The 27,860-nt window shown below is 39.1% G+C and overlaps 6 protein-coding genes and 1 pseudogene across 11 annotated transcripts; 2 read left to right on the top strand and 5 right to left on the bottom strand.

Annotated features, from left to right (window-relative positions):
• Positions 1-88: 88 nt before the first annotated feature.
• On the bottom strand, positions 89-4,680 carry LOC137721481 (ferric reduction oxidase 4-like). 2 transcript variants are annotated; one of them, XR_015961102.1, is made up of 8 exons: positions 4,384-4,609; positions 4,166-4,271; positions 3,863-4,060; positions 3,503-3,737; positions 1,895-2,222; positions 746-1,426; positions 500-638; positions 89-385 (listed from the first exon to the last, which is right to left on the bottom strand). XR_015961102.1 is itself a non-coding variant. In XM_088691780.1 (7 exons), exons 1-7 carry the CDS (start codon positions 4,541-4,543, stop codon positions 246-248), a joined length of 2,094 nt encoding a protein of 697 aa, XP_088547906.1. In that variant the 5' UTR covers positions 4,544-4,680; the 3' UTR covers positions 89-245. The 2 variants fall into 2 exon arrangements, 1 of the variants encoding a protein (XP_088547906.1); XM_088691780.1 differs by having other exon boundaries at positions 500-1,426; positions 4,384-4,680.
• An 865-nt stretch (positions 4,681-5,545) lies between these two features.
• Positions 5,546-8,468, bottom strand: LOC137721286 (uncharacterized). The gene is made up of 6 exons (XM_068460391.2): positions 8,081-8,468; positions 7,384-7,610; positions 7,144-7,254; positions 6,525-6,680; positions 6,156-6,397; positions 5,546-6,025 (listed from the first exon to the last, which is right to left on the bottom strand). The coding sequence occupies exons 1-6, from the start codon at positions 8,347-8,349 to the stop codon at positions 5,702-5,704; spliced, it is 1,329 nt and encodes a 442-aa protein (XP_068316492.2). The 5' UTR covers positions 8,350-8,468; the 3' UTR covers positions 5,546-5,701.
• A 568-nt stretch (positions 8,469-9,036) lies between these two features.
• LOC137720096 (uncharacterized) lies at positions 9,037-11,580 on the bottom strand. Its single transcript, XM_068459108.2, has 6 exons — positions 11,170-11,580; positions 10,831-11,060; positions 10,236-10,346; positions 9,981-10,136; positions 9,605-9,846; positions 9,037-9,524 (listed from the first exon to the last, which is right to left on the bottom strand). Exons 1-6 carry the CDS (start codon positions 11,466-11,468, stop codon positions 9,201-9,203), a joined length of 1,362 nt encoding a protein of 453 aa, XP_068315209.2. The 5' UTR covers positions 11,469-11,580; the 3' UTR covers positions 9,037-9,200.
• A 900-nt stretch (positions 11,581-12,480) lies between these two features.
• Positions 12,481-14,466, bottom strand: LOC137720293 (RNA-binding protein-like RNA recognition motif protein). Of its 3 annotated transcripts, none has more exons than XM_068459343.2 (5): positions 14,314-14,466; positions 14,025-14,213; positions 13,235-13,308; positions 13,014-13,140; positions 12,481-12,938 (listed from the first exon to the last, which is right to left on the bottom strand). In XM_068459343.2, exons 2-5 carry the CDS (start codon positions 14,025-14,027, stop codon positions 12,657-12,659), a joined length of 486 nt encoding a protein of 161 aa, XP_068315444.2. In that variant the 5' UTR covers positions 14,028-14,213; positions 14,314-14,466; the 3' UTR covers positions 12,481-12,656. The 3 variants fall into 3 exon arrangements, with proteins under 3 accessions (XP_068315444.2, XP_088547882.1, XP_088547880.1); XM_088691756.1 differs by having other exon boundaries at positions 14,025-14,200; positions 14,314-14,459; XM_088691754.1 differs by having other exon boundaries at positions 14,025-14,136; positions 14,315-14,455.
• Positions 14,467-16,851: 2,385 nt separating this feature from the next.
• On the top strand, positions 16,852-19,716 carry LOC137720287 (putative receptor-like protein kinase At5g24010 pseudogene; annotated as a pseudogene). Its single transcript, XR_015961074.1, has one exon. The product of XR_015961074.1 is annotated as a putative receptor-like protein kinase At5g24010 pseudogene (transcript).
• Positions 19,717-21,816: 2,100 nt separating this feature from the next.
• Positions 21,817-24,395, top strand: LOC137720290 (deSI-like protein At4g17486). Its single transcript, XM_068459338.2, has 4 exons — positions 21,817-22,310; positions 22,850-23,111; positions 23,378-23,445; positions 23,933-24,395. Exons 1-4 carry the CDS (start codon positions 22,176-22,178, stop codon positions 24,215-24,217), a joined length of 750 nt encoding a protein of 249 aa, XP_068315439.2. The 5' UTR covers positions 21,817-22,175; the 3' UTR covers positions 24,218-24,395.
• Positions 24,396-25,066: 671 nt separating this feature from the next.
• On the bottom strand, positions 25,067-27,706 carry LOC137720291 (uncharacterized). 2 transcript variants are annotated; one of them, XM_068459339.2, is made up of 2 exons: positions 27,487-27,706; positions 25,067-26,416 (listed from the first exon to the last, which is right to left on the bottom strand). In XM_068459339.2, the coding sequence occupies exon 2, from the start codon at positions 26,000-26,002 to the stop codon at positions 25,358-25,360; it is 645 nt and encodes a 214-aa protein (XP_068315440.2). In that variant the 5' UTR covers positions 26,003-26,416; positions 27,487-27,706; the 3' UTR covers positions 25,067-25,357. The 2 variants fall into 2 exon arrangements, with proteins under 2 accessions (XP_068315440.2, XP_068315441.2); XM_068459340.2 differs by having other exon boundaries at positions 25,067-26,413; positions 27,487-27,677.
• Positions 27,707-27,860: the final 154 nt, after the last annotated feature.

The following is a 27,860-nucleotide window of genomic DNA, read 5'->3' as shown; positions in this document are numbered from 1 at the left end:
TTCCATATTATGATACATCAATTACTAATTTATTTCCACCCACCCACCCAAAAAAAAAAAAAAAAAAAAAAAAAAAAAAAAAAAAAACTAATTATAAACATTTTACATTTACACATCTTTAAAGATGACATGAGAGGTGCAGTAAATCTCACGAACGACCATCATTGTGCGTTATAATACTGCAGGCTGAATTATATTACGTACACAACGGTGGTTCATGCTAAAACAAGCATGCATGTGCATCATCACCAGTTGAAGCTAATGGACTCGAAGTGCAAATTATCTACCAAACTAGATGAACAGATTTTGGCAACGTCATGTCTCATCTTCCTTGGCCCACACACCAACACTCCAATATCAGATCCCTCGTCCTCCAACAGAATTTCTGGGTTGCAGACAAAAACAATAATTAACTACTTGTCCAAAAATGTTTTACTACAAGAAAATAAACATGAAAATGGTCGTTAATACTAGAGAGGTAATTAATTAATTAACTTACTCTTAAGATCAGGCCTTGCTCCGTAATGTACCTGTGTGGCTTGAGCAATTAGAGTTTCAGGATGATGTGGAAAGCCTTCAAGTTCTACGTCATGAGTTGGCACTTCCATATTTTGCATTTGCTTCCCTTCCAAGGCATTCTGTTGTATCTTGCACCAAAGAAAAGTTACACTAGATACCAGGAGAATACAAGAACACACTAAAAACATGTACCAGAGACAGGTAAAAGAGTAGTGATAACTTTCACCAGTGTTGTGGTCAATCGGATAAATGTAGAAACGAGTGGTAAGTCCCAAAGTAACGAGAAACACGACGAATGAGGACGAGACTATTGCACCAAGCCACAGCCAACTGCTTGGATCTAAAACCCTAGAAATGGGTGAGTCCAACGGGTCGGTCTTAAATGACACAGTTTGGATGGGCTTCCAAGCCAATGCCGGCGGCTGTTCTGTCTCTCTGGTGACATAGGCTTCAATTTTCAAATCTACGTGGGAAAAATCAAAAGGGGTTGAAGAAATAGGAAGCAAGAGTTGTAGCATGGACAGATCATCTGTGTTCTTGAAGGCACATATGAGCCGTACACGTGGCAAATGGGAATCGGGTTTGGTGGTTTGGAAAATAATTTCACGGATTATGGAAATGAGAGGAGTGATTCCACTGCCTCCACTGAGCATCACCAAAGCCTCGTGCCTTAGAAAATGAGATGAAATGGGGCCATAAGGTCCTTCGACAGCAGCTTGGATATGATCCACATTTGAAGACAGTTGCTTGCAGAGTTGTTGAGACCAACTTCCTTCAATCTTAATGACAACGCTGAGATTGTGTGGCTCCATATTAGGGTTTGAAGTCACTGTAAATGGGTGCCATTGCAGCTTGGATATGCTTGGCACGTTTATAAACAAGATGCTAGTGGGATTATAATCCAATCCTGAAACAAAAAAAATTAAAATAAAAACAAGGTTACTAATTCACATTTTATAATATAAGTGGATAGACATTCATATTTTCAAACATTAGAATATAGTATTAATAAACCAATACCTAACACATGACAGTGACACGTACCAGTGCAACATATTTGATGGTGGTTAGAGATAAATGCATTATTAATTCATGCATTATAATATAAGTGAGCTGTATAGTTAATATTTTCCAAACCTAGCTGGGGTATAATATATAGCTGATATTTTCTAAACCTAGCGTATAATATAATTAGACAGATATATACACAATATGTGAGAAGTATAAATGCGACATATATATTTAATGGTGCTTAAACCTAATCACATTATTGATCCATGAGTTATAATATGGGTTAACAACAAAGTTGATATTTTCCAACATGTGCCATGAGCTCAACGTATTTAATAATGATGACTAGAGCAAAATTAGTTACCTTGGGTCTTGGCGAAGTTGAGCTCAATGGTACCACATGGTAAAATGCGAGCTGAGACTAACCCAGCTCGTTGGTACGACTGTAAAAATCTCAAGTATCGATCCACGATGAAGAGGAAGATGCCGGGGAGGAGCATGCAGAAGTAGGAAGCACCGACATGCAGTACGTAGAAGAAGATGTAGAGTGCGTAGAGATGGTGGGTGTAGAAAAAAAGTTCAAAGATTTTACGCCTAACGCGAGGAATGCTTGTGATCCACATGGCCATTGCCAACACAATTGCAATCTCCCCAGCTACATTTGATACGTACGTTTTGCTCCACTCAAGCAGCTGCAATTAATTAATGTCCAACACACTTTAAGGGGTTGACCACAACAGCTTAATTAGGTAATTTTGTAGTAAATTAGTTGGACAGAGAGTGCTAGTACTGGTAGTTCTTGTACTATACAAACGTATGTGAGTGGCTGCAATATATGTATGTTTGCCTGTATATTACATAGCAACCCTTCCATTTTCTAATCATTTCGATACCATGCGGATTGATCAACCCGCGTTTGGTGATATTTCTGTTCCTTGTTAAGATGGGATCAATTAAATTAATAAGGGTGTGTGGAAGAAAAAAAATGAGTGTGTAAATAGTACTACCCGTTTAAGGTGGTGCTATCCACATTATTGTCATGTTTATTGATGATGAAAACTAATTTTAGTATTACAGCCATTTGTATATGGAGTTAATCATGTTAATGAATCAATCTAGATGAAGTTGCATTCACATGTATATCCGATTGATTAGGTGAATATATAGCAGTATTCATAAAATTTATATGATGAATATATGTTAATCGAAAGAAGTGAGATATATGCGTTCCTTCATGTTGGTACGCAAGTCAAAAGCAATGGCTAATTAACATATTGGGTTGTTAATGAGTATCCATTAAACCCTATTTAGTTTGATTTCACCTTACACCATCATCATCACTATCAATCTCACTCATATATTATGATGTATCAAATTAAACGGGTTTTAACAGATATTCATTAACAACACAATGAATTAATTTGCCACCTCTATGTAGTACTACTTAAAGGAAAATATATACATAATAAAAAATAAATCATGATGCATGAAGCCATTTGGTTAGGAATATATCATCACCATGAACTGAATAAGGTTGTAGAAATCTCGCATGAGAAAAATGCCAAAAAGATATATATCTTCCCTAATTCATGTCCTTGTTGTCTATATATGTCCATATGATGATTCCTGCCAACCAGCCTACAAAACCTAGATATGGACATGATGTCGAATTTAAGTTGAACCACTCAATTTTTTTAATTTCTTCCTTTTTGAAATTACGATAGAAAATAATAAATATACAAGGATTTTTCAAGCTCTAGATATTCCATTGTATACTACAAAACAAGAAGAAATACATAAAGCAACATAATTCTACACATTCTCTTCTCACAACTAGAAAACAAGACAATCGTTTTCATGAATCGCATGCGTAATACAACCAATTAAGCTAAAAGATATTAGCGATATACAAGCTCAATTAAGACAATGAATTAATTAAAGATAAGAAAAGATGATTGAATTAGTTAATCACCAGAACCATCTGATTAGTCATGGCCCAGTAGATGACGAACCCTAGGGTATGTGCAGCAAAGAGGATCATCGAGAGATGGCCGAGCCAAATATGATACTTAATACTTGACTCAGATGTGAGCCCTAAGAGAGGTAAAATCGAAGATCCTCGAGTTACAGGGAAGAAGAGAAGTGCCCAGCAAATGTTCCCAATGTAACCTAATCTCAACGACACACTTCGAAACTTCGCTTCCCACCTGTCATATAATTAATCTTAATTAACATGAATTTAATTGACTAAAATCAAGAGAAAAAAATTTTAATTGATCATCATCATTCTTTTAAAAATCATGTAAGAAAGGATATATATGTATATGCTTACACTTTCTCGCCAGGAAAATGCATATGGAGGTGGCCGAAGCTGACATATAAGTAATTGGCAAGAGACCAGACCAAGAGTGCAACAAACATGAGTCCAAAAGCAAGATCCATTGCAGTGACAATTCCCAGAGGAGCCTTCACAATTACCGGACGTCTCCAAAAGGCTAATCGTTTTGTAATGACGCCGGTAGTGGTAGTACTGCACCAGTCAAGATCGATGAGCATATCAAGGATGATCGATGAGCATATTAACGAAATTATCAGTGGTTATAAGTTGTATAGAAGTTGTATTATAGTATTAAACCTTGTGGAGGAGGACGACCTAGCTGATTTCTTTTGGAGATGGAGATAAACACAGCTCAAAGCTGCTATTAACATCATTGGGAATGAGAAGAGCAGAAGATTAACCCCTGTAAATTATTACATGACACAACACAAGGTTATGTTATAAACTTATAAGCATAATATCAACCTTAATTAAATTGATTAAGCAAGCAAATGTAATTAAGGAAGAAAAAAAACCTTGCTCTCCAAAATATGTAGAATTGATCTTGCCTTGTAAGTTGGGTTTCCAGTCATTTTTGTAGGTTTTTGTAGGCAGCACAATCCAAATCATAAGCCATCCAAGAAACACCACAAGGAAAATCAACCTTAAAATTAACACTACTATCTGACTGCTCATCCTTCCGTTTGAGAGGAGTATCAGTTATAAGCTTAGCTATTTGGAAAAATACAACCTTCTGCTGTGCAACTAAAGCAATTTATAGGCGAGAGCCGTACATAAGGTTGAGGAGAGAGGCATTTTTCATTCCCATTTACAACTCCTTAGTAAACGCCTTACGTAACGATATCAGGTAGCATTATTCACACTCTAAAAAAGTCATCATACGCTACTTTTAATTTGCCAATTCAACGTACAATGAACTAATGAGTGGACTTTGAAATACCTACAAATTAATTCAAGTGATATGTAAGTATATTAGGAATGCACATTGGGATTAACATGAGAAAAATTATCAGATAAATTCAAGTGAATCGTGAAGAGTGCATAATGACGTAATGAAATTTTATTACACGAGAGCAAGTATCAGTTAACTTCAAGTGTCTTATGAAGAACTCACATCAACTTTTAAAGTGAATAGCAGTCAGCTCCCACTCGAATCCAATAATTCAATAACTTCTCCATATGAAATGATTTTAGACTCTAGCCTCGAAAAGGTCTGTCGTGAACATAATTATTTAATTTTTGGCAACCAATTTATTTCTCTTTACTTATAAGTGAGAAGCCTTAGTTCTAATTTCGGGATACTCAAAATCAATTTGATAAATTGATTCGCATATTTAAATTTCAATTATACCTTGGTTGCTGTACTTGCATGACCATATGGAATGTGGCTAAATTAGCAAGAAGAGTAGACTATTTAGGGCGTAATGAAAGTACAGTTGACCAATGGTTGAATTCGAGGAGTGTAGTAATAGTTGACATAAACAGAAGATCAGTACATTAATCATATTTTGTATGTGATATTATAAACAGATAAAAGTATAATAACGTCACGAGATTGGTAATACTAAGCAGAAATGTGATTGTTGCATCGAATAATTATTGTTGTAATCCATGTTTAATTAATGGTCAGAATTCTTTATCCATGTTCTCCGTGCTTATTGCAAAAACTACATCATATTTGATGGTCAACATTCATTATTAATTAATTAATTATTCATAAGCTCAAAGATTTCCGTTTGGATACAACTACCAAGCCTTATCCTACTAAGTGAGGTCGGCTGTATGAATCTTAGAACGTCATTGTGCTCGGTTGGAATATATTATCTTCATTTTCTACAGGTGTCTGAGGACTATCATTCCAAAACCAATGCCAAGAAATGTTGCAATGGCAACTCCAAAAATGCCTGCAAGGATTGCAGGAACAACCAAAGAATCCCATCCTTTGGTCCCGGCCATTCCGCCTGCTGTCGTTGGCCCTCCGATATTGGCGTTGGACGCCAAAAGTAACAGTTTTAAATCTAAGCGAAATAGTTTTCCCAATCCAAGCACCACGGCAAGATGGACGGTGACTTGAACTAGAGCAAAGAAAAAGATACTAGGCGCGGTGTTAATGACATTCCATATGCTCCCGCTAGCCCCCAACACTGCGAAGAATACCTGTTGCGAAGCACGCCCCATGTAAAAGCATATCGTATCAAAACGCATACCAGAACTGAATGTAGATCAACAGAGAAATGATTTAGCTAGGTAGTTTGATAGAAAGATAGAAAGAATGATTTGAAGTTACCTGCATCAAAAGCAAAGCAACGGTATCCCCAGCAGGTGCAAGGTAAGCGAAATGTGTCGGGAGAAGAGTTGCTAATATGACAACAGTGGCTGTTATCATTGGCAAGCTGCCTCCTGGAATTCCACACAATCCTGTAAGATATGTGGAAGCCTTGCATATCACAAACGATGTAGCAAGAGCAGTGGCAGTTTCTACAACTGGCAGCTTTCTGTCGTAATTGGATTCCGTTTGCATTGAAACATCTGCCAATTAGAAATATCTGCAAAGATTATTTAAAGCTGGCATGCCTTTAGATAATAACTGGGAACGAAAAATTATCATCAGCCAAAGAAGTTCGACTAGATTATTTGCAGGATGAGAAATTCATACCATCAGTTGATGTTGAGGCCTCGGGAGGTATTTTAGAGGCCAAAGCAAACAACACCATGAAATACAGAGCACAAATAACATTGTCTGCTGCTACTCCTGCAGCCACGACCGATGGAGAAACACCAAGAGCCTCTGAAATCGCAACATAATTAACAGCTACAGCAATAAACCAAAAAGAAAGGAAGAGAAAGAAAATGTTTTAGTCATAACTATATAAACTCATACGGTTAAACACACCGATTCAGAAGCACCAAAACTAAAGCTTCAAAAGACAAACGTAGAATCATGAGTTCAGTAGTAGGATGCATAACATGTTCGTTTAATGGACATGATAACATGGACAGAAAGGAAGGCTACTTTTTCTTGTGTATTGGTTATATAAAAGTTATAGCAACATGGCTACAATGTTAGCTCCAAGTATACCAAGATCCAAGAACCCTTGATTTCCTTTCCCTTAAAATGCCCATAAGAGAACATATGCAGCTTGAGTGTTCAAATTATAACAGACCATACTGACGATGATGAGATTGCTACTTAGAGATCAAGAAACGTATTACAATCATACGATCTGTTTACTGAATATCCATAAACATAAGCTGACATCTCCAAAGACACTTACATCCACCAATATAGCTACCCATGAGAGCAGAAGCTATTTTCCAATTATCTGGACCAAGTGATCGCATGGGCACCATTTGAAATGCCACGAGAGTTCCAACCATAGTCGCAACTGTTACATACATGAAGTTACAAATAATCAGTATGAAGCTTCAATGCCACTAGCTCATACAAAAAAACTGGTCAAAACTCAAAATAAAGCCTATCAAACATATTGATCCCGTTTAGAAGAAAATATTACCTGATCCAAGCACGAAAGCTAAGAGCAAAGTCCCTGTGGACCGCATCACACTGCGCAAGTCAGCTCTATATAATAGCAATGGAATAGATAATGGTAGAAGGAACTCCAAGACAATGGAATATGCAGGCGCTTCAAAGGGAATTATGCCAAAATTACTTGCTGCAAGCCCAACCAAAGTGCTCACAAGGGCAGCACTCACCATTCCACCAATCTTCGTCTTCTCGGACCTTGAAATTCAATCCACAAATACACACTCACTCAATGTAAGCTCAAATCAAGTCATTCATTATTAGCAAAAATCTCATTCCCTAGCATCAACACAGAATAAAAATTTCTCTTCTCGAATCTCGGGTGTCCAATAAGAACATGGGCATGTTTGGTTTGATTGCAATTATGATTTCCAGACAGTGAATTAGCCAAAGCTCAAATCTTTTTCTTTCGATCGATGAAATTTTCCCCCAACCAAACGGACATAAGTAACTAGCAAGTGCGAATAGGCATCAAAATAAATTATAATGTATATTCTCTGGTGTCAAATAAGAACATGGGCATGTTTGGATTGATTAGAAGTATGAATTCCATGCAGTGAATTACCAAAAGCTCAAATCTTTTTCACTTCGATCGATGACCTTCTTTTCTCGGCAACCAAACAGTAACTAAAATGAGAGAAAAAGACTGAAAGGGGTATTAGCATTACCAGAGGCCAAAAGCACCGGTGGCGAACAGGGCGGTCCATAAGCCCCAATGGTCATCGGTAGCGACGATAGGCTGCCTGAGCTGTGACGTAATTACCCTTGTCGCTTGGACGCATTTGCGGCTCCGAGGACGAGTCAACGGCAAGAGAAGCGTCCCATTAACGGCGTGAGACGGAAAGGGGTTGGGTTTGACTCGTTTGACTGGTGAGAGTGATGGAGTGGGAGTGGCGGGAAGGTGGAGTAATGGCCATGTGACGGGGAGAGAAGCCATTAACGTTTCGGGACGGAGGTTTCAGTGCGGGAGCTCTTCTGAGCCTCCGGTCTATTTGGTGCTTTTTGCAATTAATGATGACGTGGCAGATTGTGAGCTGATGAACAATGCACGTGTGGATCACTTCTAATCATTATTGGTTGCCCACTGAATATTCAAGACCGCTTCTTTAAATGCAAGTGCTTTTGCTTCCTTAAAAACATCTACTAAAAATAAATTCAGCAACGCTTTAAAATTTCTTGTCAAACATGCGCTCAGTTTTATGTTAATTCTTTCGTTAGTTCTCAGTATTTTTTTTTTTTTTTTTAAGTTTGCTTCTAAGTTTTCTTAAGTCTTCCGTTACACCCTTTATCCTTGCCTCTGTCTTATATTCACATCGTTTAACTGAAACATTTGTATGTCTTCTGTTCACATCTCCAAATCATCTTAACCAACTTTCTGTTATCTTATCTTCAATTAAGACCACTTCTACTTTATCTCGAACATCGTTATCTTTAATCCTATCATTTCTCATGAACCCGCACTTCCAACGAAACATTCTCATCTCCACTATACTTATTTTTTACACGTATTATTTTTTGACCGTCCAACATTCTGTACCACAAAGCATTGTTGGTCTTATTGTCATCCTATAAAAATGTTCATTGAGCTTTAGTGGCAGACTACGATCCCTCAACACACCATATATACAGTGACTAGGATTCCGTTGGTTTATTACATACATATATATTGCAGTACCAGACATGGTGGTGAGTTATCTACAAATCTTCCAACTTACCCCTATTGTCTGCCTTGTTCACATTGTTACAGATTTGAAACATTTCTGCTAATCATCAATGGAAAGTTTCACATTACATGTATTTTAGAACCGCAACCCCAAATCCAATGCCGATGAAAGTTGCGATCGCAATGCCAAAAATGCCGACAAGAATACCAGGAACAATCATAGACGGCCACTCTTTGGCCGTGGCCATTCCGCATGCTGTTGTAGGGCCTCCAACATTGGCATTCGACGCTATAAGCAACTGCTTTAGGTCAAACCCCAATAGCTTTCCCATTCCGAGGATCACAGCAAGATGAACAGCGACCTGGATTAAAGCAAATAAGAAGATACTAGGAGCGGTGTTAATCACACTCCATATGTTCCCGCTTGCTCCCACGACTGTAAAAAATACCTGTTTGCCAAAAAAGAGTCAGTTCGTGTAAGACACCCGCCCGCTAGACCTACATTAGAGAAGACGAGAATGTTCCTTGCCTGCATTAGGATCATAGCCATAGCCTCACCAGTTGGTGCGAGATACGCAAACTGTCTGGGAAACACAGTCGCCAGAATAACAACAATGGCTGTCACAGCTGGAAGGATACCTCCTTGAATTCCATAATATTTCGTGACGTAATGTCCAGCCTTGCAGATGGCTAAGGACACGGCAAGGGACGTAGCAGTTTGTATCAGAGGAAGCTTGTTTGCAGGCTCAGAGTCTGCACCCTTTGCAATGCCTGCCAATTAGATTTCGAGTATCTGTTACTGGCCACAAGTTCAAATCCATCCATTCAAAATAAGAAAGCTTAACCAACAACAAATCCACCTTGATATCCACAATTATGCCATAACAAGGTAGAAATTTACATACCATCACCAGATACAGGAGGCTCAGGAGGTACTCTAGAAGCCAACGCAAACAATGTTGAAAAATAAACAGCACAAATGACATTATCTGCAGCTAGGCCAGCCGCTAAAATTGACGGAGAGACCCCAAGAGCATCAGATATGGCAACATAATTGACAGCTACATTAAAAAAAATTGCAAATACTTAGTCAGCAAAACCAAATAGGCTCCAATTTGTTCGTGTGAGGGCGTAAATCTATAACGTTGTAAGTACATTACCTCCACCGATATGTCTGCCCATGAGTGCAGCTGCTATTTTCCAACTGTTTGAACCAAGCGATCGCATTGGCACCAATAGATACGCCACCACTGTTCCAACTGTTGTTGCAACTATGGTACACACAAAGGGGCAAGAAATCAAAACCAAGAGGAAGCAAAGACCAAAATCAAAAACCCACATCAAGTTGAGCACATATTCTTATGCCTGCATATATTCGTGTACTAACAACTTCTATGTCATGAAATAATTGTAGAATCGTTCATATTATCAATCACTCTGTAAAGATCCTCACCAGAAAAAGTCAATTAAAAGTTTAAAACTAAGACTCCTTAGTCATAACTGCGTAAAAACAGATGAACGAAATTGGTAAACACATTATGAACCGTCTATGTATTTGCTACAATAGAATGACTAAAAGATCTTAGTTTTAATTCATTTTTGTCGAGTAGCCAAGCATTGTTCTTTAGAATATAAGTAACTTCCTTTCTTAACTAATTAGTTCAATTTACAATTTCCACAATGCAAAGCATCAAAATTTAAAAAGGTAATTAAACAAGTACACAAGTATTAGAAAGGCCATAACTTTCCAAGTACCTGATCCAACCAAGAAGGCCAAGAGAAGTGCGCCGGTTGATTTGACCACGCGGCGCAAATCCGCCCTGTACAGAAGCAACGGAACAGCCAGCGGGAGCAGGAACTCCAACACAATCGAATACGCGGGCGAATTCGAAGAAATGATTCCCAAACTGCTGGCTGCAAGTCCGATCAATATGCTCATCAACGCCCCGCTCAATGCGCTCCCAATCTTCGTGTTCTTCTCTGACCTTTAACAACAAAAATTACATATAAGGACTCAAATTTTCGAGCTCAACTGAGCTGAAATTTCCCTTGCTTGGGAAGGACGAGAGAGAGAGAGGGTGTTGTGGGGATTACCAGATACCGAAAGCGCCGGTGGCGAAGAGAACCGTCCAGATGCCCCATTGGTCATGAGCAGAGATGAGAGGGGCGTTCACATTGAGCTGGAAACCGGCCTTGGCAGTCACAGATCGGTCCCAATTGGGAGGATTCGGAGGGGAGAGAAAGCTCTGATTTGTGCCGATGACGGTGGCGCCCGGGGAGGAGGCACGCACACTCAGGCTCAAGTTTTGGCGGGAAGGGAAATGTGACAGTTGGAGCGTCGGCAACGGCGGACGAGAGGCGGGTGAAACGGTGAGTTTCAATGCCATGGACATCGTCTCTCTCTCTCTCTCTCTCTCTCTCTCCCAGCTGAGAGAGATTCGTTCTTGTGGCTGAGATTCAAAAAGTTGTTGACATTGGGAGTGGACTCTGGGGGAGCGAGTCACTGAGTTAACTAGCATGATCATCTAAATTTAATAATATTAAGTAATAATTACCTTTTTCGGAAAAGAAAGAGAAAACATATCTATTTAGGAAAGAATTTCTTTTTTTTTTTTAAATAAGAATTTGTTGTGGGAGTCACTCTACATCGAAAGATACGAGCAGCATATTTTGTAAGTTCTAATTCATAGATTATTTTTGTAAAAATTCAATTCAATCTGAAACTATTTGCATATTTAATTATCACGATGAAATTCACTGATTCTTATAGAATAATGTGTTCGTCAATTTCTTTAAACTCCATTAAATGTCTCAAATATTTCTTATTTGACTAATATTTTGCAAGGATGATCTAAGAGGTGCAACTTGAAAAAATAGACGCTTGAATTGTTAAAATTCAATGTGATGTGTGTTCCACAACTAATCCCTACTTTTATTTTTAAAAAAAATGAAAATCTCCTCTTAATGACCTCCTCTGTATATATAGGAAATGGATCCTCGTCAGATCCTTTTCCTAAAAATCCTGCAATCGTGTCCATTCATCGTACATCGTGCGATAAAAAATCATTTAAATTTTAAAATTCAAATATAAATAGTACCTAACGAAAACTTATCGCATGATGTACGATAAACGAACACGATTGCGAAATTCCTAGAATCGCTCAGAAAATAATACGACGAGAACCCTTTTCCACACACGTACTCAATACACACACATGAAAAGCCACACGATAAGCCGATGATCGTTGAAAGCTGTGATAGTACAATCATCGTGACTTATTCAGGTGTCCATACACATGTAACAAGGCATTTGTAGGTGTCCATACTTATTTACGTGTATGTACCCTAAAAACACCACAGATCGATAGCCTTTATAAAACGGCCTCAACAAAAAGCACTGCTGAATCAACAAAATAATTCCAGAAGCTGGATAGTTTTGTACCTGTTAATATTGTGTTATTACATCTCATGTTTCATAAATCCCGAAACAGAATCAACTGTGTTATCACTATTGTGTTCAACTGGACCAAGTTTAGGAAGATTACAACTTGAAATCGAGCAGATTTTAGCGTCCTAGTTTGTTACCTTCTGTTGATGGACGTGTCGGCTTCTTGCTTCTGCTTCTTGGCGCTGTAGCCCTCCTCCTCCAGAGCCTTCAATTTGTTCTTGATTGCTGCTATTTTGGAGCTCCTGCTCGTCTGTCCTGAGCTAGTGCCAGAAACGCTTGTTTTGGTTGCCTCGCCCACTCCTTTGGAAGAATTGTCTGCTGGTTCTACCAAGTACTTGTCACTGGAAACACGGACAACCAGTGGACGTCCACATGCTAGTCTCCCATGCATCTTCTCCTTGGCCAATCTTGCTTCCTGCATGCTCACTTTAACGGTGGAGATCAGGAATTGCTTGAAAACATAACAGAGAGAAACAAGCGACTGACTTACCTCTTTGTTGCTATACTGAATGAAAGCAAAACCCCGTGGCTCTCCGCGCTTTCGGCCACGAGTGTGCCACAGAAAGTCCTCAGTTATAATCTTCCCAAACGGAGAAAACATCTTAATGAGAGCAGCCCTGGAAAATGCAAGAGTGGGATAAATAGTGAGTCTCACAGCCTCACAGATACTAGACTAGAGCAACAAAGATTCAACTCCAAAGGTTTACTTACTCCGTTATTCTCAGATCAAGGTTACCAATGTAGATTCTACTTTCACTCTTTTCATCGGAAGAACCATTAGGATCCTGCATTAGTTATCACCACCCAATTCAGTATTCCGTAACGCTATCTAACATCAAATATGAAACAGGTCACCAATTTAATCCAGCGGGTAGATCAGATTGTATAGCATCTTTATACTAACGGTTTTCAATAGTGGAACAATAAGTAATCACTTTTTTCTCTTATTACTTTGGAAAGGAATCATGTTCAAGGAGACTCCAGTGAAAAAGCTTTGTTGGGGCCATACAAAAGTGCCAAAGTGAGAACCTTCGTTACGCAGATATAGAAATCCTATCACCTTGGATGCGGATGCGACTATAAGGTCTAATGGCCTCTAATTCAGGTCCAATGTTCATACAGAAGACAACCAAATCAAGGGCCATTTTCGAAGTTACCAATCACCATAAGCAGCCCCGAACAAGGACCACACAGAAACATGTCTCCCCCCCCAACCCACATAAACATACACAATCAGCAAGACACATCAAATAGCATGTACCGCGTGAAAATAAAAGCGTCTGATTGCATTTGATCATGCTTGCAAGAGTTTAAAGAAACAGTCTTTTTCAATTCATCAAATTACCCCCCTTCTCTTTCCCTCCCTTCATCCCTCTCAACGTTCGATTTCCAACTCTAACACCTACCTATACTAAAGAACCCGGCAATGCAATAACCGAACAGCAGAAAAGCAATCATACGGTGCATATCTTAACATAAAAAGACTGGAAAATAAATTTACCATTACAGTGAAAGGGGATATGATGAAAGTCCAACTTCAAGTTCCAGGCTTCCAGCACACAACAAGCATATAAGAACCTTCCGAAATTAACAAGAGCAACTCTTTGTGCACCCGCAAGGCCGCAAGTAAATAAATTTCAAAAACAGTAAGAGCCCCCTTTAGTTGGATGCACTGACCTGAGGCGAAACCCTAAATAAGGGAAGCTAAATTATGCATTGATCTGAGCCGAAACCCTAATTACAGCATCTGGAAATTGAAAAGATTGAAACTTTTAGAGAGAAATTGGTACCTGCGTGAATTATCCAAAGCAATCAAGCCGCCCGTCACAGAGAGAGTCGAAGGTTAGCGAGATAGGATGCGCAGCAGCCAGCAGGGACACTTTGATGCTCCGGCCAATAGCGAAGGCAAAATATATTAAACGACATCGTTTATGGTTGTTTTTCATTTTGCAGCCTTTTGTTTCTTTTTGTTTTCTTTCTTTTTGCAAGTTCTTTTAACACATTTTTTATTAGAAGAGAATAAGAATTGGCAGTGGCTTGGTTAAGGGAACTCACCAGGGCCGTAGCAAAACCGAGTTTTTATAGGGCAATTTTTACTGCTTATGGATTCGAATTTGGGTGATTTATCCATGATCAAGATGAAGCTTGAGTGAAACTAAGTGAATGTTCAAATCGACTGATGTTGAGTAATCAGTGGATGAGTTGTGGTTAGGGGTGAAATGCCGCTCCAATCCAGAGCTAGTTGGTTCTTCCCGAAATGCATTGAGGCGCAACAGTTGACTGGACCTTTAGAGGTATTTTGGTGCAAGCTATGAGAGCGATATCAAATTGAGGCTAACTTTAAATACTATATATAATCTCAAAATAACAGGTGTCAAAGTTGGCAAGTATATTTATAATGTAACAAGAAAAACTAGTTAGATGATGTGAAACTCTATTAAAACAGTCTCTACTGATGACTGACATCATCTAAGGAGCAAGAATTGTATTGTTGTGATGATATATAATAATTAACAATATTAAGCAAGTTTCTTTCTCTATAAATTAGTGACAGTTTGTAAAGCAAGGCCAAATTTTAATGTTATATTTGGGAGAAGTGTCAGTTTATGAATTGCAATGTCCATAAGAAAACGACATCCACCCACACATACCACCTCCATTCACCACCATTGAGCTGGCATGCATCAATGCTTTTCGGTGCTTGCCGCTTAAATTCAACGTTCTTATTAGCACTGAAAAGCGACAAAATCTACGGTGTGGCCGAGTGTATACACATTTCTTCTTATAATGCATATTTGTTAACTTTATGATTCACTTGATGAATAAGACAGGAAGATGAGTGTATACATTTGGAAACATTGTAAATTGCGTTACAAGCCAATTTTGTCCTCAAAAATAGCTTATACAGTGAAAACAATTTTAAAATAACCACAGGGTGCCCTGGTAGTTGAGACAAATTTCAGCCTCCTATTTTACACTGCAATTCAATTCTTGATGCTGGTACCGAAATGCCTCAGTGGGTCTTTTGACTCCCGAAACAATAAGCTAATCTTTGGTTGTTTTTTTTTTGTTTTTTTTTTAACATATATTTGAAGAAGGTACAGATTCATTGAATGCCTTTGAATGGCAAACAGTTAACAGGTACTTGGTACTGTCATGTGAATTGGGGGTTGGACGTTGGATAAATTTATTTTTTTGAGGGAAGTTGGATAATTGAATAAATAAGATAAATGTGAGGGGCAGGCTGTTTTTTATGTTTAATATCACATTACTAGAAGGAATTCTTGGATTGTGCAAAATCACCAAAACACATCAAACTCTCTATCGATAACATACAAATATATGCATATCACGTGATAACAAGGAGAGAATGAGATATACTCCCGATTAAAAGACGGAATCTCGCAATCATAAGTTTGCATCAAGATTCAAAACAGAAAATTCAAGCATAATATGAGAATTCGTTGTGGGAATTGCTGCATTACACTGTGAAATGCAACTCATCTGGATGGACCCGGCTTCTCTGCCCTTCCAATTCTCATACACTCTCATCTCCTCATATTTTGTGCGGTTATGGTTAAGCCACGTCAACATTTTATATTGATTTTTTTTTATAGAGATAATAAGACAACAAACAATAATGACATAAAATATTGACGTGGCGTAATCGTGACCGCACAAATAAGAGAGGATGAGAGTGTATGAGAATTGGAAGGGTAAAGAAGCCAGGTCCCATCAGGATTCCCTCTGGATTCTGGAAGTCTATATAATTCATATACCTACTTTGGTCAGTCAAAAGAAAATAACATATCTTTGTGTCGAAAGAGATATTCTTCGGATCTTTCCCTTCAAAGGCTAGGGATTAAAAGATCTGAACCTTTAAAATTTTATCAAACGATAAAAAATGATTATAGTTTTTAAAAGTTTTTGCTAAATTCTCTGTTTTTAGCTGTTTGATCAAATTTTAAAGGTCCAAATCACTTGATTTTTGGGCTTTGGAGGAAAAGATCAGGAGATGATCTGTTTTCCCTTGTGTCCACCAAATAAAAAAGGGAGAGAGGATCCTCACCGAATTCTCTTTGTGAGGATTCCGGAAATCTTTCAAGCACATCCGTTCATCATATATCGTGCGGTCAATTTTCGTCAGGTACTCTTTATTTTCAATTTTAAATAAAAAAAAAGGTTATAATAATTTTTGACCGCGTGATATATAATAAATGAATGTAATTTGAAGATTCCTAAAACCTTCACAAAGAGGATTCGGCGAACATCCTCACTCATAAAGAGGGTCCAATAAAATCTTGAATAATATAAAAAAATTCAAACAGAACACCCTCCATTAATTTCACACTTCCACTTAGTCAGAATCCACTGTGCCTCTGTTCCTCCAACTTCTCCTCACTCTCTCATGAGCTCCAACCTCCTTCCATGGACACCATGAACTTCAATTTTCTCCCTCTAACCATCTTCTCTCTCCTCCACTTCTCAGCCTCTTTCACTCCCTTAGACAACTACCTTCTCAACTGCGGCTCCTCTACCAACGCCTCCGTCTTCAACCGGGTCTTCTCAGCGGACCCGTACAAACCCGGACCGGGCTCCATTTCGTTCGCCGACCAAAACCCACCTCCCAATTCACCCGTTCTCTACCGCACAGCCAGAGTTTTCACCAGGGCTTCGAGCTACACCTTCAGCATCAAGAAATCAGGGATCCACTTGGTACGTTTTCACTTCTCACCGTTTGTAGCTCAGGGTTTTGATTTGAAAGCTGCAAACTTTAGCGTTTCCGTTAATGGGTTTTCTCTGTTGAGAGAATTACATGTTAGGGAATCTTTGATTAGAGAATTTGTTATAAAAATTGATGCAAATGTTGTTGAAATTGTGTTTGCGCCTGTGGGTAATTCTGGGTTTTGCTATGTAAATGCCATTGAAGTTTTTACATCTCCTGAGGATCTTGTTGTTGATTACGGTGCTAAATTGGTTGGTGCGAATGTTGTCGAATACAAGAATCTGTCTTCGCAAGTTTTAGAGACCCTTTATAGGATTAATGTTGGAGGTTCGAAATTGACACCTTTTAATGATACTTTGTGGAGGGATTGGGTCCCTGATGTCGATTATCTTGTTCTGGAATCCGCTGCGAAGCGTGCTTCCACCACGGATACTCCGAATTATCAGAGGGGCGGTGCAACTCGAGAGATTGCGCCGGATAATGTATATATGACTGCCCAGGAGATGAATACGGATAAGGCAATTACGGGTGCAAGGTTTAATCTTACATGGAAATTTCCAGTGGATACGAATTCAGGGCACTTGGTTAGGTTGCACTTCTGTGACATTGTTAGTCCTGCACTTAACTTGTTGTACTTTAATGTGTATATCAACGGGTATGCTGCGTACAGAGATGTTGATCTGTCAGTGATGGCAGCCAATGTGCTTGCATCTCCTGTCTATATTGATTTTGTTGTGGATTCGGATGGTTCTGGGATTATAGAAATCAGCGTTGGTCCTTCTGATCTGAGTAGTTCTGTTAGGATTAATGCTATATTGAATGGGGCAGAGATCATGAGAATGGTGAATGTTTCCAATTTATGGGCTGGAACTGGGCGTAAGAAGAGGAGTATATGGATTTTGGTGGGCACAGTTGTTGGAGGCTTTGTTATTCTTTGTTTTGGAATTGGTGCATTTCTGCTTGCTTTGAAACGCAGAAAGAGGAAACTGAAACCCCGCCCTGCAGAAAGTGCGGTTTGGACACCTTTACGCGTATATGGAGGTAGTTCACACAGTAGAATGTCAGAAAGGACTGCACTTGCATCTTCTGGCGCAAATGGATATCATTGCTTGAAAATTCCTTTTGCTGAATTACAATTGGCGACAAACAATTTCGATAAAAGTCTAATTGTAGGCTCTGGTGGTTTTGGCATGGTTTATAAAGGGGTCCTGAAGGACAACACAAAGGTTGCCGTGAAGAGAGGTGTGCCTGGATCTAGGCAGGGCCTTCCAGAATTCCAGACTGAAATAACGGTTTTGTCCCAAATTCGCCACCACCATCTTGTATCACTTGTCGGATATTGTGAAGAACAATCTGAAATGATACTAGTTTATGAATACATGGAAAAGGGGCCGTTAAAGAAACATTTGTATGGTTCGGGGATCCCACCTTTGTCCTGGAAGCAACGACTTGAAATTTGCATTGGATCAGCAAGAGGTCTTCACTACCTTCATACAGGTTTTGCTCACGGAATCATCCACCGTGACATTAAATCAACTAACATTTTGCTTGACGAGAATTATGTGCCTAAGGTGGCCGATTTTGGTCTCTCAAGATCAGGTCCGTGTCTCAGTGAAACTCATGTAAGTACCGCTGTTAAAGGTAGTTTTGGGTATCTTGATCCTGAGTATTTCCGGAGGCAGCAGCTTACTGATAAGTCAGATGTGTATTCATTTGGGGTTGTGCTCTTTGAGGTTCTTTGCGCTAGACCTGCTGTGGATCCCTCGGTTGACAGGGAGCAGGTGAATCTAGGTGAATGGGCATTGGAATGGCAGAAGAAGGGTATGCTTGAGAAAATTATTGACCGCCACCTTGTTGGGAAGATCAAACCAAGCTCTTTGAAAAAGTTTGGAGAAACGGCAGAGAAATGTTTGGCTGATTATGGTGCCGATAGGCCAACCATTGGTGATGTATTGTGGAATTTAGAATACGCGCTTCAGCTTCAGGAATCTCGACCGCGTGGAGAACAGCCTCAAGACTGCGACATCAATGAGCCTCCGACAACTAACATTGTTCCTGGAGATCCCTCAACCAATGTAAGAACAGAGGAAAATGGCGGTAATGGCAGTTCGGAGATTAACACAAGCTTAGTTTTCTCTCAATTGATGACCAACGATGGCAGATAGCTTTCGAGCTTGTGCCAATATACGATCAATATACCATACAAGAATTTTAAAGATCTCCACCTTAGAACTACCACTGTGACAAATCGTACAGGTATGTTTTTAAGGTTTTACGTGCTTCCACTCTATTTTTTTCTCTATTTTCTTACCACGATCATATATGCAACTCATTTTCCTAAACCCTAAACCGTTAATCCAATATTTTTGTTTCCATGTTATTGTTGTATCATGTTTGTAAGTGAAGGAATTATAGAAGCTGCTCATGTTTGGTGTATGAAATTTAAGAAATATTGTATTTGTTTGCTTTTTTGGTGTTTTTTCCAAGTACCAAACCTATGCATGGCAAACAGGTCGTGTTCATGTCATACCCGTTATATTAGCGAGTTGTGTCATGTGAAACTCGTTACCTTAACGGGGTTTTATCAGGTGATCCGATAACGACCTAATTCATTAACAAGTTGTGTTGTTTCGTTTCTGGTTAATAGGTCATGCAAAAAATTGTTATGTCTAATATCTAAATCATATCTTATAGGATTCTTAAAGGGTCACCTGATAACAACCCGACTCATAAACATGTTCTTAATAGGTGATCTCATAACGACCCAAATCGCTAACGGGTTGACTCAAAACATATTATTTTTGTATCGATTCGTGTTAGTTAACGGGTCGGGCATTAAATTTACCTCACAAATCTTCGAAGTTTTGTTGATTGAATCTAATATTTACACCCAAAATACAGATCAAATCATAGGTGGCTAATTGCATATCTTCCAAAAAGTAAAATTTCTAGTTGGCTATCTAGCTGTTATGCACTATAATGACTTCAATGATATATGCATAGATTTGCTTAAGCAAGTACCAACTGCCAGTGTGATAGTGGGAGGAGGTTGTCTCTCCACTCATAGTTATCCTACCTAAATCATTATTTTAGTCACCGACCTCAAGTCAACAAGGCTTCTCGCTTTGCGAAGGTCGGGAGGCAAGTCTATCATACGACCTTACCTTTACAAAGAGATTGGTTCTACGACTTAAACCCGTGACCTCTTGGTTACAAAGAAGCAACCTTTCTGTTGCATAAAGATTCGCCCTCATCATTTTATTGTACATTTTATTGCGGGAAAATCAGGTCATACTCAACCAAGTATTGAACTTAATTATCGGGATGGCATCATTCATGTTGCGTATGTAAGCTCTTGTGACAATAAACGTCAAACGAATCACTCAACTAAGTATCGCACTTGATTATCATTTTGTAACATTCACATGAATTGGATATGATATCTCATTCAACAAAGCATATACAACTACTAAAAGTTATAGGGTTCGTTTGGATACACTTTTAAAATAACTGAAAATGCTTTTGTTGAAAATATTTTTGAAACAAATTCTTAATAAAAATGCAAATAAATTTTAAAAAAACACTTAAAATACTTCTGAGAAGAATTGGTCGTGTAGAGAGTTTGATCAGTATTAGCATTGCTATCAGATTCTAATTCTGTAAACGAGGCATTTGGACAAAAAACACAAGGATATGGATGGTCCATGAGAATATTGATGACCACAACTAAATTGGGATGGGCGAGCTGGGCGTTCGAGCCATGAAATAGATTTCAAATTGGACTTTGAAGTTGATAGGCCGAAGTCATGCAACTATTTCGTAAATAAAAATAGTTTGATTGTATAATTATTTTTGTTTATGGCCCAATCATGAGTGTCTAAAATGATTATAACTTTTTGATAAAATAATCGTTTGGAAGTGCATTTGAAATTATTAAAAGCATTTTTAGTAAAAATATTTTTTTAACTAATTATTAGTAAAAATTCAAATGAATTCTAAAAAAGAAGCATATATCTGATGCTTCTTAAAAAAAGCAGTTAAAATGTTTTTAGATCCCAAAATCAATTTCACCAAAAATTGTTTCATTCATTTTAGAAACACTTTCAAACGAGCACGATGATTGAATCGAAATTTCGTCACTGAATTAATCAAACTCAAATCCTAACTAGCTAGTGACAAAGTCCCTAAAATACAAGAATAAGATCCATCAAACAAAGAACAATAAAAGACAAAATGAGGAATTCTTACGAAACGACGTCGGATGCCCAATTGTGTCGCGAAGCCGAAAAGATCTCAGACCACGGACGTGTGGCGGGCTTTTCTTGCGGCACGCGAACACTCGTTCGAACAAGACGAGGGCAGGTCGGTCATTTGACAAAAAGCGGTCGGTGTCATAACCTTTAATAATTGCGTGGCGTGGCACGTGGGCCCACTTATCCACATCGCGCTAATCGTAACCGCAGTGGCGGACAGCTGTGCTAATGGGATGTCAGTTCCGTAATTTCGCTCGACTTCCGGGGTCTGTTCCGTGTCGGAATTTTACCCCTCGGCCCGCGAAAATTACATTACGAACCCGATTTCTGAGATTTTGTTAAACGTACCCACACAGACACAGACGCTGACTTTCTCTCTCTAAACTCTTTCTCTCTCTAAAGTTTGAAGAAATTGAACCAGTTTAGAGCGAGAAAGGAAGAGAAAAGAAAGAGGAAGAGAAAAGCAATTGAGCAATTCGTGACGAGTAAGTATTCATATTGTAATCGCCGAGGCAGCGAAAAGTGGTTGGCTTTTTGTTCGAATTGAAGCGGATTGTTTCATTTCTGAGAGGATTTGGATTAGGATTAGGGTTTGTGGTTTGAATTGGGAGGAGGAGGGAGGGGCGATTTTGGATTTGGGATTTGGGGTTTTTGGTGAAGAATTTGGGGGAAGATGGCGGAGGTGGTGCTGCATATATACGATGTGACGAATAGTGGATCGGACAAGACGAATAGCACCATTCTGCAGATCAACAAGATCTTCAAGGATGGTATCGGCCTCGGTGGCATCTTCCACAGCGCCGTTCAGGTTCCTCCCTCCTCCTCCTCGTCTCTCTCTCTCTGTCTTCCTCTTGTGTACTCGCGGTTGCATGTGTAAGTATGTAATCTGAAAGTGGACGTGTAATTGGTAGTTGGAGTGATGTGAATTTGGGGGACATTTAGGGCTTTAATCTGAAAGTAGACATGTAATTGCTAGTTGAAGTTAATAATTTTCTTGATTGATTGTAAACCTTCGATTTGAGTTTGATCTGAATACTGAAAAGTTTCAATTTTCGCTATGTTAGTTTGGATTTTCGGTATTTAAGTGCCGAGGTGTTGTTGAGTTTACCTTTATGATTTGCGTTTGCGGTTTATAATTTTCAATAAACTGCTTTATGTTGCCTCAATAGATGTTTCACGATACGATGCCTTTATGTTGAATTTTCGTTGCCAGTCAAGAAACTCTGATGATTCTTATATGGAGAATGACTAGAGTTTGGCTCTCTGTTTTATTACGTAAAGACGGTTAAAAGTTGCAATGTAACGGCTTGTATTTCTGTTCGTAATTGTTTATGCTCTATTGGACAGGTTTATGGAGATGATGAATGGTCATTTGGGTTCTGTGAACAAGGATCTGGTGTGTTTAGTTGCCCTTCTGGGAAAAATCCAATGTACACATATCGTGAAAGCATCGTTCTTGGGACAACGCATTGTTCGATCTTCAAGGTTAACCAAATCTTGAGGGAACTCAGTAGAGAGTGGCCAGGGTATTCGTATGACCTGTTATCAAAAAATTGCAATCACTTTTGTGATGAGTTATGTGAAAGGCTTGGGGTGCCAAGGCTTCCAGGTAACTTTGTGAGATCGTAGGGTTTACCGGCTATACTAAAGATTTATTTTCTATGCAACTGGGCGTTTACTTGACCAACCATAAGTACAATGGCCAGTGATTTGTTCTTGTTTCGGTCAGTTCGCTGATATATGGTTGTGCATTTATGATCTTCGTGTTTAAGTTGTGCATTTATGATCTTCCGTGTTCTGTGCTGTGCCTCTGAATTTGAAAATGTAGTCTCGTAAATAGATATATGGCATGTATTCTTATAGCTTCATTTACAGGTTGGGTTAATCGTTTTGCCCATGCTGGTGATGCTGCTATGGAAGTCGCAGGAAACACGGCAGAACGGGTGAGTTATTTTATGCAGAACGCATAACTTTTGTAATCTCCCAGAAGAATAGCTTCTTTCATAGTAATTTGGATGCATGATTTAACTGTGGTTTTTGTTGGCTTTCTATGCACGTGCATAGAAACTAGAAAGGGAAAATTACAGCAAGTTTCACATTTACATATTTACATGGACATTTCATCTTTAATGGGAAAGGGAAAATGCATCAAATTAATCATACACATATCCACTTTGAAGCTACCTGCCTGTTTCTTTGTTTTCTTCTTTGCCTTGGACTCGACTTTGATGATACTTTGCCCGGAGATGTGGCTAACCGTACATGCTCGGATTGAATTTTCCTGGAATCTAGTTTGGCCTCTATACTTCTTCGTGTTTGACCTTCCACTCATTGTTGGTTTCCTTTAAAGTTATTTTCATTATTGCATGAAATGTTGCTTTTGGTTGCTTCGGTGCATACAAGTCTAATAGTTTTCTTGGGTCGTTGCAGTTTAGAGAAGCGAAGACACAGATTGTTTCAGCTAGCAAAGTAGCATATCGGTTCCTTGTGGGTGTTACAAGCAATGCCATAGCTTCTCCCGCGTCTCCTGAAAATTCAGACAGAGGTACTCCTAGATTTCAGGCCGCATGGTTTAAGAATCTAATCACAACGGGAGCAAAGCCTTCTAGTAGTTCAGATTTCGAGAATAAGGAAGAGGATGTACCTCGGCAGAACCAGCAACCGGATGCAGAGCCGCCGCTGCAGCATAATTCTCGAACATGGCAAAGTACGTAATTTCCAAGCACACTTTGCCAATGTGTACTACTCAAATCCAAGCAAAGGTCGATGAGTCCTGCGTCGTGTACCAATGAAGAAAATTCTTTTGTTTGTTGAACAGAAGTATGCCCCATTCATGCCCCCAAAGAACTGGATTACATTCAATAGATTGCCCAGCTTGTAGTTGGTTTCATTACGTTACGCGATTTGTTATGTTATTCAAGGTACGTCTTAGCAACGAAGAAACTTGTCCAACTTGACGGTAGACGGTTGAAGATGAATTTATCATTCAGAAAATGCGTCCCTTTCCGTATTCAGAAAATAGTAAAATTCAGAAGTACAACTCTGAACTATTCGAGTTATTCAATTCAATCTAATCTTGAACACTAAATGAGCGTCAAACTTGATCACAAGGTTTAATGGCCTGTTTGGTGAGCCGGGTGGTATTGAATTTGGAGGAGATTGGTTAGGCGGGACTTGTAACCTGTGTATATAAATAGGTTAGATAACTTATTCTATTGTGAATTCCTTACTCATCTCGTTCAGCTATGTTCATTTCAAATTTTGACACAACAATTAACAAACTGAACTCAAGTCTATTTAATCGGTCACATATCCTATTCAAATTACCCACCAAACAGGCCCCAGGTGGAAAAATCAAGATAACTTTTGATTGTGGTAAAACCAGGAGGATCCTTGCCGGATCCTCTTTGTGAGGATTTTCCAATCACATCTGTTTATTATATATCGTACGGTTAAAAATCATTGTAATTTTTTTATTTAAAATTAAATATAAACAGTATATGTACGATGAACATATGTAATTGAAAGGCCCCACAAGGATCCTCTCTTGCGGTAAAGTTGGGATAAGGTTTAACTAATAATTCCATACCACAGAAGATGCAAACATTATTGAAACCACATTAGTTTGATACAATCCACAAAAAAGAACATAAAGATGAGTCAGCTGATGCCTCAAGGTCATGAAACGTTACTGCACGTAAAATATATAGCAGCCTCTCGAAGAGAAAAAGAAGAAGAAAACGCAAGAGCATGAGACTACAACATTCTTCAACGCGAAATTATATACAGAACATTGTCATCGAAATACAGCCGAGGGCTCTTCCAGTAACATAACAGCTTGACTGAAATGTCCATCTAACGTCTTAGCATTCCGTCGAGCACAATTGTGCCTTCATGTGCATCCTCTGCAATCTGTAGAGATGAAACAGCCTGCGCCGCAATGAGCCCAGCAGCAAATCCGGTGGTACCCCAACCTCCATCGTCACAAAATAATTTTGGATAATCTCTTTCATAAGGTCCAGATGAGAGCGACCATTCACTGTTCCCTAAGCCACCCAAGTTGTATCCCGATCTGTAAGCACCAGACACCCACCCAATCCTTTCGAGTGAGCACTTTGCAGAGTCTTGATAAGGAAAGAATGTCCTCCTTCCACCCATAAATACGTTGATGTCGCCAGGACAATCCCAATGATTGAACACTTGATCTTTGTTCAGAACAATCTCACATGTTTCGTCTGAGTCTTCTTCACCAAGAAGGACACGCAACGCAACAGCCTCCGCAATTGCAGCGCCTTCTTCATCAAGCCTCTGTTGCTCTTCTTTCTTCTTCTGTTTTTTCTTTTCTAGTTCAGAAATGATGGCTGCCGAAGTAGCAAGGGCTTTCTCCAAACGCCTCTTCTTTTTCTCAGCCTGTTTTTGACGATCCAACTCGTCCTTCACCTGCTTTTTCTTAACTTTTCTCACAACCGGTTGCAATTTATTACACTCCATGCTATCCATTCAATCAACAACCTCCAAAAAGTTGCCTTTGTTTAACTTGTTTTGAGAATTCCTCTAAAGTGTATACATTTCCCTATAACTGTGTTCCCTTCCTTTTCTATATTACTAAATAAAATTAATTACTTTTCTTGCTGAAAACTAATATAATTACTATAATCCTAATAACTACACCCACTCAGGTCTATAGGAGTACCTCATTTTGCGAACAATGCAATCCCATACGGAAACAACAGGAGACAACAGAAGGGAAAACTGATATGCACTCACAGAGCCACCCCTCGGCATCATTCTTCCTAGTTTCCCACAACCCTTGCATTTACCCATCTTGAGCATACAGAAAAACTGATCATCCAATACCAACTGTGGAAGCAATAACGAAAATCTGTTCCAAATAGCTCACATGGCCTTTCTCTGCTGAAAAATAGCAAAGAGAGTTGCAAGTTAAACCAAAACTTAAAGTAACGATATAAATAAGCATATAAGACACACTTAACAGCAACTATAAGACAACACGAGTAACACTGCAATCCGCCAAGAGCCCAATTGAAGAGACTTCAGAAAGGAGTTCAACTCAAATTTCAGTAACCTATCCTCAGCCTAGTTGGGAATCAGAAAACCACTGCTTCCCAAGTCATTATTCAAAGAAACAGTAAACAAGAAAACACCTCTGAATCATGAACATTAACAGCGTGGTGCGCCATTGGAAAGGAATAAAATGGACGCTCGAGAGGCAGAACACACATGCTACCAAACGCAAGCAACATAAATCATGGGCGCATCCCCTACCATGCCTAACCCCAACTATCATCTTAATTAAAAGTGAAGTCAAGCTTCCCAAATAACTGAAAATTGGATCCAAATAACATCGTCATAAACCTCGCAAGCTAGATCAAAAATCCCAAGAAACACTGAGTTAATGATAAAGCTCCAATCATTTCAATTAATGGTAATTATATCCATCCGATACTTGTTAGTGACAAAACTCTGGACCAAGAGTAGATAAAAAGCCCACAAAATCAAGAGATACCAATTGAGTCAACTCACGAAACCCGCTTCGATTATGAATTACAAAACAACACCAATCCAATTAATCCAATCTTAATCGTATAGGTGAGATGATGAAATAACACAAAAACCGACGACCAAACCCTCTCACTCAATTCAGTAACCAGAAATTCAACTTAAAATCAATTTTCCCATCAGCCAAACAGATTCTAGTATCCAATTCGTTCAAATCCAATCTTAACCAAACAGATCCGTACAAAAAATCAACACAGCGTCCAACAGCTCATCACAAATCCGTACATATAACAGCGTGATCTAATAAGTTCGAATACAGTAGTATCAAATTCAAACACCAATCAATCCAGATCCAATCACAGACTAATCTAAACAAAAGCCAATAATTAAATCCAAATTCAAACACGCGAAATCAAAGACGAACAGAGGGGGGGGAGAGAGAGAGAGAGAGAGAGAGAGCAGACCAGATTGAAATCACAGGGGGAGGAAAGGGCCTCGAGCTCGGACTCTCATCCGCGGAGTGAAGAAATCGGGAAAAACTCGGACGAAATCGGATCCGGAGAGAAAAACAGAGGAGGAAGAAACCGCGAGTCGGTGGTTGTTTAGTAAGAAAAACGGAAGTGAAAATTTGACAACCAACCGACCACAGAGAGAGAGAGAGTGAAAAGGGTAATCGTGTAATTTACAGATGGGCCGGGGACACGTGGCGGGAAGACGGGAGGGAGGAAGCTGATCTGAAAGGGTAAACAATATCTAGAATCTATGACTTTGCTTTGGCCTTTCGGGATTACGTTGGGCCAGAGGATTCGTTGGATACTTTTTCCGATGATTCAATCAT

This window comes from Pyrus communis, chromosome 1 (assembly GCF_041283825.1).
Source record: "Pyrus communis isolate YQ-2024b chromosome 1, ASM4128382v1, whole genome shotgun sequence".
NCBI lineage: Eukaryota > Viridiplantae > Streptophyta > Magnoliopsida > Rosales > Rosaceae > Pyrus > Pyrus communis.
The sequence above is the reverse complement of the archived record's forward strand: the minus strand, read 5'-3'. Positions and strand labels throughout refer to the sequence as shown.

Excerpts from the sequence above, each read along its gene's own strand:
- LOC137721481 (XM_088691780.1), bottom strand. The coding sequence starts at position 4,543 with ATGAGCAGTCAGATAGTAGTGTTAATTTTAAGGTTGATTTTCCTTGTG. Across the intron at positions 4,061-4,165 it reads AGGTCGTCCTCCTCCACAAG|TACTACCACTACCGGCGTCA; the intron begins GTTTAATACTAT and ends TGACTGGTGCAG. Across the intron at positions 2,223-3,502 it reads TGACTAATCAGATGGTTCTG|CTGCTTGAGTGGAGCAAAAC; the intron begins GTGATTAACTAA and ends AATTAATTGCAG.
- LOC137720290 (XM_068459338.2), top strand. The coding sequence starts at position 22,176 with ATGGCGGAGGTGGTGCTGCATATATACGATGTGACGAATAGTGGATCG. Across the intron at positions 22,311-22,849 it reads TCTTCCACAGCGCCGTTCAG|GTTTATGGAGATGATGAATG; the intron begins GTTCCTCCCTCC and ends TCTATTGGACAG. Across the intron at positions 23,112-23,377 it reads TGGGGTGCCAAGGCTTCCAG|GTTGGGTTAATCGTTTTGCC; the intron begins GTAACTTTGTGA and ends CTTCATTTACAG.
- LOC137720293 (XM_068459343.2), bottom strand. Across the intron at positions 13,141-13,234 it reads CTTGATCTGAGAATAACGGA|GGCTGCTCTCATTAAGATGT; the intron begins GTAAGTAAACCT and ends TGCATTTTCCAG. Across the intron at positions 12,939-13,013 it reads TTCAGTATAGCAACAAAGAG|GAAGCAAGATTGGCCAAGGA; the intron begins GTAAGTCAGTCG and ends GTGAGCATGCAG.
- LOC137720291 (XM_068459339.2), bottom strand. The coding sequence starts at position 26,002 with ATGGATAGCATGGAGTGTAATAAATTGCAACCGGTTGTGAGAAAAGTT.
- LOC137720096 (XM_068459108.2), bottom strand. The coding sequence starts at position 11,468 with ATGTCCATGGCATTGAAACTCACCGTTTCACCCGCCTCTCGTCCGCCG. Across the intron at positions 10,137-10,235 it reads GGGCAGACATATCGGTGGAG|CTGTCAATTATGTTGCCATA; the intron begins GTAATGTACTTA and ends TTTTTAATGTAG. Across the intron at positions 9,525-9,604 it reads TGGCTATGATCCTAATGCAG|GTATTTTTTACAGTCGTGGG; the intron begins GCAAGGAACATT and ends TTTGGCAAACAG.
- LOC137721286 (XM_068460391.2), bottom strand. The coding sequence starts at position 8,349 with ATGGCTTCTCTCCCCGTCACATGGCCATTACTCCACCTTCCCGCCACT. Across the intron at positions 7,255-7,383 it reads AGCTTTCGTGCTTGGATCAG|TTGCGACTATGGTTGGAACT; the intron begins GTAATATTTTCT and ends TGTATGTAACAG. Across the intron at positions 6,398-6,524 it reads GGCCTCAACATCAACTGATG|ATGTTTCAATGCAAACGGAA; the intron begins GTATGAATTTCT and ends TCTAATTGGCAG.